At 50.0% G+C, this 9,617-nt stretch overlaps 1 protein-coding gene across 1 annotated transcript; it reads left to right on the top strand.

Moving 5' to 3' along the window:
* The first annotated feature begins 1,247 nt into the window (after window positions 1-1,247).
* On the top strand, window positions 1,248-2,277 carry LOC143859383 (uncharacterized). Its single transcript, XM_077370100.1, has 2 exons — window positions 1,248-1,338; window positions 1,499-2,277. The coding sequence occupies exons 1-2, from the start codon at window positions 1,248-1,250 to the stop codon at window positions 2,275-2,277; spliced, it is 870 nt and encodes a 289-aa protein (XP_077226215.1).
* The last annotated feature ends 7,340 nt before the right edge of the window (window positions 2,278-9,617 follow it).

The following is a 9,617-nucleotide window of genomic DNA, read 5'->3' as shown; positions in this document are numbered from 1 at the left end:
AAATTTTATTTCTTCTGACCGTTGTCTCGGAACTCCGAGAATATTTCTCGGAACTCCGAGAACCTTGCGATAGCTCAAAAAAGAGCCGTTGGGTTTTGATTAAAAAATTGTTTTCTTATTCTCTTAAGCCCAAACGGTCATATTTTGAGGAGATACTATTTATACAACTTCTAGAGGATTATTTCCTCTCTCTTGATTTTTGAAAAACCATCTTAAGCACTCAAGCAAACTTGCAACCCTTTCAAGCTTAAGATTTTGTTTTTCCAAACTTGCCTTTCACTTGTGAACCTATTGAGTTTGGATTTAGAGCTATCACTTGCAATCTTTGTTGAAGAGCAATCAAGGAACTACAAAGGGCATCAAGCTTTCAAGAAGAAGCCAAGCTATCAAATCTTCCATATCTTGTATAGGTGGCTAGAGCATTCCTTTTTTAATTCCCTAGAGAGCAACCGCTTAGAACTCGGCGGAGAAGGAGAGTCTTTGTAAAGGTGTAAGGGCATCCTTGTTTAATATCCCTTGGAATTGTAACCGCCTCGGAGCCGGGCATCGTGGAGGTCTCCAATAGTGGAATCCCTCAAGTGCGACCTTGAGTAGAGTGGAGTAGGCCGTTGGCCGAACCACTATATATCGGTGTGTCATTTCTCACTCTTGCATTTCCATTATTGTTTGGCTTGGCATTTCACTTTGTTCTTTCAATTATATTTGCACTAACCAAATATTTAATTAAGTGAAGAAAAATTCCAATTAGGGTTTATAGATAATTTTCAAAAGGCCTAATATTGAGTTAAATTCAATTCACCCCCCCTCTTGAGTATTTCAACGCCACATCTGGGCACGAGCTCCTCACCTTCCTAGATGCCTTCTCCGGTTACAATCAGGTAAAAATGCACGAACCAGACATTCCGAAAACTGCGTTCATCACCGATCAGGGCGTCTACTGCTATACCGTCATGCCCTTCGGGTTGAAAAACGCGGGGACCACATACCAACGGCTCGTAAATAAGCTATTCTGAAAGCAGATCGGAAGAAACGTGGAGGTGTATGTAGATGACATGTTGGTAAAAAGCTTGGAAGCCTCCAAACACATCTCCGACCTTCAAGAAACCTTTGACACCTTGCGACAAGCCCGGATGAAGCTGAATCCCGTAAAATGCGCCTTTGGGGTGACTTCTGGAAAGTTCTTAGGGTTCATGGTTAGCCAGAGAGGCATCGAGGCCAACCCCGAAAAAATCCTGGCGATCCTAGACATGGAGCCCTCGGCAACAGCGGTAGAGGTGCAGCAGCTTGCGGGACGAATCATCGCCCTCGGCCGTTTCATGCCAAAGTCGGCGGAGAAATGTCAGCCCTTATTTAAACAGCTAAAAAACATACGAGAATTCGAATGGACCCCGGCCTGTCAAGAAGCTTTCGACGCCTTGAAACAATACCTCCAAACACCGCCCATACTAGCCAAACCTGAGCCGGGGGAAGAATTATTTTTGTATCATCAGCCCTACAGTGGTAAGTGCGGTATTGGCCAAACAGAGCGACAAGAGGGAACACCGGGTGTACTATGTAAGCAAGACCCTCCACGATGCGGAGGTTCGGTACTTGAACATAGAGAAATTCGCCCTCGCAGTTGTCAGCGCCGCCCGAAAACTCCGCCCCTACTTCCAGGCCCATCGCATAATACTTTTGACTGACCAACCCCTCAAGAGGATTCTCCAAAAACCGGAGACCTCGGGGAGGATGGTAAGCTGGGCCGTCGAGTTAGGAGAGTTCGAGATACAGGTCCGACCAAGGCCGGCCATTAAATCCCAGGCCCTTGCCGACTTTATAGTGGAATCCACAGCCCTTGCCACGGAATCGGCAATAATGGAGAAGACCAGGGGCCCCACCGGGCAAATGGATTACGAAGACATGGGGCCCGACCCGACGGAACAGAGCGGCGAGATTCACTGGACCCTGCACGTGGATGACTCAGTAGGTAAAACGCGGCGCGGGGCAGGAGTGGTCCTCCACGGCCCCGACGGATTCACAGTAGAGTACGCCCTCTGGCTAGATTTCACAGCTTCCAACAACGAGGCTGAATACGAGGCCTTATTGGCAGGGCTATGCCTAGCCGCGGAGCTCGGCGCAGGAAAGTTAAAGGTCTATAGCGATTCCCAGTTGGTCGCCGAGCAAGTAAACGGGGCATACGAGGCCAGGGGGTTCAGGATGAAGAGATACCTCCAGAAGGTAAAAGAGAAGCTGAAGAGAATGGGGAAGTTGAGATTCTCCAGGTACCGCGAGACATGAACAATCGAGCGGATGCTCTGTCAAAAATGACCTCTGAAGAAACCCATGACTTCGATACCGTGCTCACAGAGATACTGCTCCACCCCAGCATCGATGAAGTACAAGTCTTGGAAATTCCACCAGGACCAAACTGGATGGACCCCATCATGCGGTATCTAAAAGATGGGATACTGCCCGAAGATAAGCTGGAAGCCCGACGCCTAACCGCAAAGGCCGCCCACTACGTGCTCCACGGACCCAGGCTGTACAAACGGTCGTACACATGGCCATACCTCCGATGCCTGGTACCCTTTGAATCGGAATACGCACTACGAGAGGTACACGAGGGAATCTGCGGAGACCACGGAGGCAGCAGGATCCTAGCCCAGAAGATCTTAAGGCACGACTACTTTTGGCCTACAATCCTCAGAGACGCCCAGGAATTTGTCAAAAAATGCAGTCTGTGCCAGGGGTTCGCTACCACCCCCCGTCAACCGGCCACCCCGTACACCGCGGTGGTAGGGCCCCTGCCTTTCTCCATGTGGGGCATGGACCTGCTCGGGCCATTCCCAAAAGCCCCCGAGGGGCACACGATGTTGTACGTCGCCATCGATTACTTCACCAAGTGGGTCGAAGTTAAAGCCGTGGCAAGGCCAAATTCAAAAGCGACAGAGAAGTTTTTTTATCATGACGTGGTCTGCTGTTTCGGCATTCCGAGAATACTCGTAACAGACAATGGACCCCAGTTCGCAAGTGCTGAATTTGGCAGGTTTTGTGATAATCTGAGCATCGAACACCATTTCGCCTCCGTAGCACCCCCGTAGGCCAACTGACAAGTGGAGGTAACTAACAGGATCTTGCTCAAAAGCCTCAAGAACCGGTTGGGAGAAGCCAGAAAGTGTTGGGTAGAAGCACTCCCTAGCGTCCTCTGGGCCTACCGGACATCGCCCTGGACCGCAACCGGGGAGTCCCCTTTTAGTTTGACTTTCGGGGCCGAAGCGGTCATTCCGTTGGAAATCGGCCTCTCCAGCTTCCGCACGGAGAACTACGACGAACAAGGAAATTCTGAGCTCCTCCGGAATGCTCTCGATCTCGTGCTCGAAAAAAGAGAGCAAGCCCTCCTCCGAACCGCCTCCTACCAACAAAGGGTGGCACGATACTACAATGCCCGAGTAAAAAAACGCACGGTAAAGCCCGGAGACCTAGTACTACGGCGTGCGGAGGTATCCGACCCCCGAAACACCAAGAAACTCGCATCAAAATGGGAAGGACCCTACAGGGTCGTTCGAGCGCTCGGCCCCGGGGCCTACCAGCTTGAGCACCTTGACGGGGCTCCAGTCCCTCGAAGTTGCAGCATAGATAACCTCCGAGAGTTTTACCAGTAAAAAGGAAGGGTAAGGTCCGTGTTTTATTTTAAGTTATGACGGATGTTTTGTTTGTTTTCTTTTTGTTGTTTCCAGAGCAAAGCCATGTATTCCCCTTTACAAATCAATGGAATAGCGTTCCCACCTGAGCCATGCGCATCTCCACTTTTCGGCCCATGATGAATAAAGGGCCGGAAGAAGACAGGGAGTGGGACAGAGGTAGCATCTAGGCTGATCCCCCCGAAAATACCCTAAAACGCTCCCCATGAAAAAAAAACCTACCCTTTTTAAAGGGCAGGCAGCAACCATTAACTCCGAGCTGATCGCTCGAGGGGAAGATGGCCCTTCTACGAACAAGACGCCCTAAGGCGACGCCCTACAGAGGCGCACTAGAAGTATTCTTGCCGACCAAATTAGAATTTAATAGCAACCCGCCACGAAGAAACATACCAAAAAGCTCAACTGGCCCACGACGCGTTGTATATATAAAAAAAAAAGAAAAAAAGAGAGAGTTCAAATAGCTATTACAGACCCAGCGCATCAATAGAACCATAAAGAGAAGCAAAAAATCCCAAGGCGTCCGAGCCTCACCGACCCCCCGCAGAGGTCTCAATAACAGTAGAGGCATCTGGGGCAACCGTCGGATCCTCGACCGGTCTCGTGGTATCCACTGGTTCCGGCAAAAGATCATCCGGAACGGCTTCCTCGGCCTCGTGCACCAACTTCTCAAAAGGGAAGGAAGGATCAACATCGCGAATGCGCCGCCGGCATTCGACGAAAGTATCCATCTCGATATCCACGCTAAATGAGGCTGCGGCCTTAAAAAACTCCTCAGAATCTCGCCATTCCTCCCGCGCTTTCACAAGCTCCTCAGCGTACGTTTGTCGGGTCACCACCAAGTTATTTTCCGCACAGTTCCTCCCGTCCTCGGACAGCTGGACTTCCCCCCGGAATTGAGAAACGGTGTCGTCAAGCGTCGCCTTTTCGGCTTGGGCCTTCTCCAGGTCCTCGCTCAGCTTGTGGACTCGCTCCTCGAAAGCACCGATCTCGGACTCGTCCTCAACCATGTACTGCATCATCTTCCTGGCGTAACTTTGAACCTACAAAAGCCCCCGCCACTAGCGAACCATTAAAGAATTGCCGCGTGCAGTCTCAAAGACAACCAAAAAGGAAAAACGCAAGCGGAAAAGCCAGCCACTTGGTACTTACGCAGGACATAGAATGAAGGTACCGGGCCCCCAGGGCCCTGCGGGGGAAGTTTTCTAACTCAGCCTCATCGCCAGGAAGGGCGGTCATCAACCCAAGCTCCACCCCGACTCGGGGATTCCCATGGACGCCATCCTCAACGCCGATCTTCCATTCAGGCTTAAACAGTTCTCCTTGCGCCCGGTTGCACTACGGAGAAAACTCCATTTTCTCAAGAAGCAGCTTGGTCATAACCGACCCTTCTAGCCGGCTCGACATGTCCTCCGCAAAGGCGGTAGGAGAACGGGCCCCACGACCAGCTTTCCCCTGTTTAGCACAAGAAGGGGCAACCCTCTTGGCGGAAGGCTCCAACTCCCGAGGAGGAGACCAAGCCGTATCCTTCACTCCGACCGATCGACCGGAAGAACTAGACGGCGCGGACGTGGGAAGCCTAGTTTGCGACTGGTCTTTCCTGGCCGCAGCCATAAAGCCGGAGGGAATCTTCTGACGGCTAGCTGGACCCTTCGCCGCTGTCGCCATAACCCCCTTTCCCCTACCAGCATCACCAGAAGAAGACATACCTGCTGCCAAAAACAGAAGAGCAACAACAACTCAGAGCGAAGAAAACGACAGCTAAAAAAAAAGGAGGGGGGACAAGCCCAGGGAAAAAGGCTCACCGCGATGACTGGCGGAACTCTCCCCACCTCCTCGCCCGTGCAGTGGGCCCTCCTCTCCATAGCACCCAGCAGACCGAACCTCCTCAAACCCCTCTCCCATCTAAACTCAGAAACATCAATAGCCTCCCCGGAGGCGAGCTTCTCCAAGTCAAACTTGCTACAGTCGGACTCGTCGGTGAGGGATTTCCTTCGCCACTCAACGGAGCTCCTCCAAGAATGGGGGAAGCCCCAACCAGCATCCGACGGAGGAATAATAAACACGTACTCCTCTTTCCACTTCTTAATGGAAGAGGGCAAGTTCGCCGCGATCTTCACCTGAGGACGCTGGGTCAGGTACAACCAGCTGTCCTCCACCTTCACCAATGGGCTAAGGGCAACGCAACTCCTCAGCAGAGGGAGGGTAGGCTGAATCTTGTGAAGACCCGCCTTGGCCACAAAAGCCAAGAGAGTACGCCAACTATTGGGCGCCAGTTGGGAGGGGGCCATCCAGTAAAACTCGAGGGCCTCTACTATGATACCCAAGAGCGGAAACCTAATCCCCGCCCGAAAAGCCTCCACGTAGAAAGCTACCTCTTCCTCCGTAACGCCCTCACACACCCCATCCCTAAAAGAAGGAACCCTAATCCCGTAATCCTCGGGAATGTGAAACTCCCTCCTAATCCTCTCCGCTGCCCCTTCTTCCAAAGAACTCTTACAGGACGCCACCCGACCAGGGCGGATAACGGCACCTGACCGAATGTCCATAATCTCTGCCTCGCGCGCAGAAGAAACTCGAGTGGGAGATTCAAAGGGAGCGGCCCCTAACGACGATCCAGAAACCCCGGAGCTATCTTCCAACTCCCTGGGCAGCTGTTCATCTCGAGAGCCACCGCCCCCGCCTTTTACCAACCGCCTCCTTTTCCTTGGCGGAGCCCTCTCCACTACTTCTACTGACTCGGTAGACAGACTCTGAGAACCGGTTGCGAGAGGCATTGTAAAATAATCAAATGTCAAATGAAATAAAAAGCACAGAACTCACCGAGGCAGATAAACGAAGAAGGGCAAAAACCAGAGAGAAGTTGGGGAAGAGCAGCACCCAGAGAAATCGCCGCAGAAGGAAGCCCACTTCACCCGAGGAAGACGAAGAAATAAGGCAAGAATGAAATTCCTAAAAAAGCCTTAAAAAGAGCTAGGGTTTCGACACCCGTCGATTAATCTCCCTCCCTGTCTAATCGGATGGGACGCGCACACGTGGCGCCGATTGGGGAATTCCAGGAAACCGCCAGAAATCGAAGCGTCATTCCCCCCCCCCCCCCGACTGAAAAGACGTTGCTACCCCTACCACTTAAAAACTTCCCCCAGCAAGTCATCCCTATAAAATCCCCACCTAATGAAAGGAAGGGCTCGGATTTTGAACCACCCGCACGTGCCCAGTTTCAAATCCTCGCCACTTAATCAAAGGAAGGGCTCGGACTTCAAATCGCCCACGCTGGCCCAGTTTCAACTCCTCCCCATCTAATGAAAAGGAAGGGTTCGGAGATGGGAAACCAAGCAAAGAGATCCGACCTCAAAGCCACTAGAGGAAAAATACGCGCCTGGACCCAGAGCCACGGCACGAGAGCTCGACATACGAACCCGACAAGCGGAGGAAACTAAACGCGCTAGGTAAAGGCTTGGAACCCCGCGCAAGTTCGGGCAAAGTTTGTCACAATTCCTCGGAACAAGGAAAATATATACCAAATACAGTGGAAAGGGCCCGGTCCTATAAAAGCCCGGCCTCATCACCACCACTCCCTCTCAAATAAAACTAACCACCACACAGATGGGAAAAGCAGCATAAGAAACACAGCACAAACTCATAAAGAAACCATCCATTCACATCCTTTTGGCCCACAGGCCTACAAAAAAAAGGGGGGGGGGGGGTAAGAAACCAAACATATGGCACGCAGGCCCCATAACCCCCGACAAGAAGGGGGGAGAAAGGAAAGTGAAACAGGAAAACAAAGGAAGCCAGAAACTAATCGCTCGAACGAACAGAAGAAGACTCCTCTCCCGAAGGGTCCCCCTCCTCTTTCTAGGAGCTCTCCAGCAAGGGGTCCACCTCTTATTCAAGCAGCTGCTCGTTGAGGGCGTGAACCTTTCTCTGTAACGCCTCGTTCTCCCGCTTCAAGTCCTCAATCTCTTTACCCATCTTCGAGACCCGGCCACGCAGTTCCATCCCCTGCTGATAGGCCCGGAAGAAAAAAGACCACTCCTTGGCAACACAGGAGCGAGACGACTTGTCCTTGCTAGGCAAGGAGGAGAGGCGAAGGGGGGGAAAGCCCGAGGGAGGGCCCGAGTCCCTCCTAGCCCTTTTCCGACGGGCCGTAAGGTCCTCCTCCGAGTCGGAGGATAGGTCGGGGTCACTTGAGGATTCCTGGGAAAGAGGGGCTTTGCCCCTAACCCGCGAAGGGGAACCAGACATGTTGCCGAAAAAAGGGAAAAAATGCGGAGAAACACCTATCTCAAAAAGAAAGCAATGACAAAATGCCGGGATGGTCTTCCTTTTATAAACTTGTGGACCCCGATCCGACGACCGCGCCGAGGGACGCGAGATCCCTCCTGCAATCCTCTAAGATCTCCACAACGGAAGAGAGCTCTGCCAAGGAACTCTCGAAACGGATGCCACCCTCACAGCATAGCATGAGTGGCGATATAAAAAGAAAGAGATACATCCTGATCAGGAGCCAGGGCTCGAAACCAAGATGTACCTAAAAATAACTCAGAGTCGCCATCCATGGACACGCCATGGAACCAAAACAAATGCTCTGTTTGCAATGGATAACCAGAGATACAAAAGGTCAGTGCCTGATGACGAATGGAGAAGGTCCGAAGAGCGCCCCCAATTCGCCCGAGTGCGAACACTTGGTCTCTTATGCCATTTATTATTAACCTTGAAGAGTTTCAAGCGAAAATCATGTGAAATGGGAACACGCATCTCCGAGAAAATGTCTATCTAATCATGCATGTCTCGGAGATGAAAATAAGCACACACAAGAGAACCGAAATAAATGCCACCTAATGATAACTAGGTTATGAGTGACATACCTAACTGGTGTCTAAGTTCTGATGTGCAAACACATTCAAGCTATAACTAAAGGTATAAGATCAGTACAAGAAAGTAAGAAAACACAACAAAATATACAATATAACAACACCACAAATCCTAAGACTCTAAAACAATTCAGCCCGAGTCCTCGGATGGTCTGATATTCATCCAAAGAAGCCTACGTATCCCTGCCTCCACGAGAATCAAGGCAACGTAGTTCTTCGCACCTATTCTAAGCTAAGATGCCTAAGACACCTAGACCTCTATCTTAGACTTGATCTAAAAGACCGGACTAATTATTAAAGCTTCTTGAACGATTATTTAAATTCCAGTGAATTGTAGATTTTAGGACACCCTATATGCCCTAACTAAATGCAGGTTAGCCCTAAGCTAATGCAGGTGGTTCCTACAACCTATGTGTAACTAGGCTGTGTGCCATAAGGAAAACAATAGGATTGCTAACGTATCCAAGACCTAGTCATCAGTCGGCGATGTGAATCGCCAACTAACCGGACGGAGGCACTCCTAGCTAGGACAAACCCCTAACTCTAAAACAAACACAAACAAACACACAACAAATCAAAGACGAACTCCTAACTCTAAAACTCTCTATCTAGGACAAACTCCTAACTCTAGAGAAAGATTTTTGTTAAAAACAAGGTTTTAAAGTTGAAGGGTTAAAGCATTTTTATTTACAAAGTTTGGCTGGACTCGGGATATGTATCCCAAGCTGCACTACGTACCTCGTGGAAGAGGATCAAGCCAACGTAGTTCGAAACGAACTCTCAAACTACGCTTCGAAAAGAAACACTCAACACTTTAGATTTTTTTAAGGTTTTTTATGTTTTTCAAATGTTTTTGATATTTTTAAAGTTTTTAAATGTTTTTGAGTTTCAAATTTATGATGTTTTTGGATTTTAAAGCTTTTCCAATGCTCTAAACCTTTAAATGTTTTCAATCTTAAAAGGAACACGCAAGTAGTACCACAAACTAGGGCAAAGCCCTAAAGCAAAAGGTGAAACCCCGAATAAGCAACTAGCGTCTCAAAGAGACGAACCACAACAAGAA

This window comes from Tasmannia lanceolata, unplaced genomic scaffold (assembly GCF_043159265.1).
Source record: "Tasmannia lanceolata isolate RefF3 unplaced genomic scaffold, GAP_Taslan_0.1 ptg000029l, whole genome shotgun sequence".
NCBI lineage: Eukaryota > Viridiplantae > Streptophyta > Magnoliopsida > Canellales > Winteraceae > Tasmannia > Tasmannia lanceolata.
Note: the sequence above shows the minus strand (reverse complement) of the source record. Positions and strands in the feature narration are given on the sequence as shown.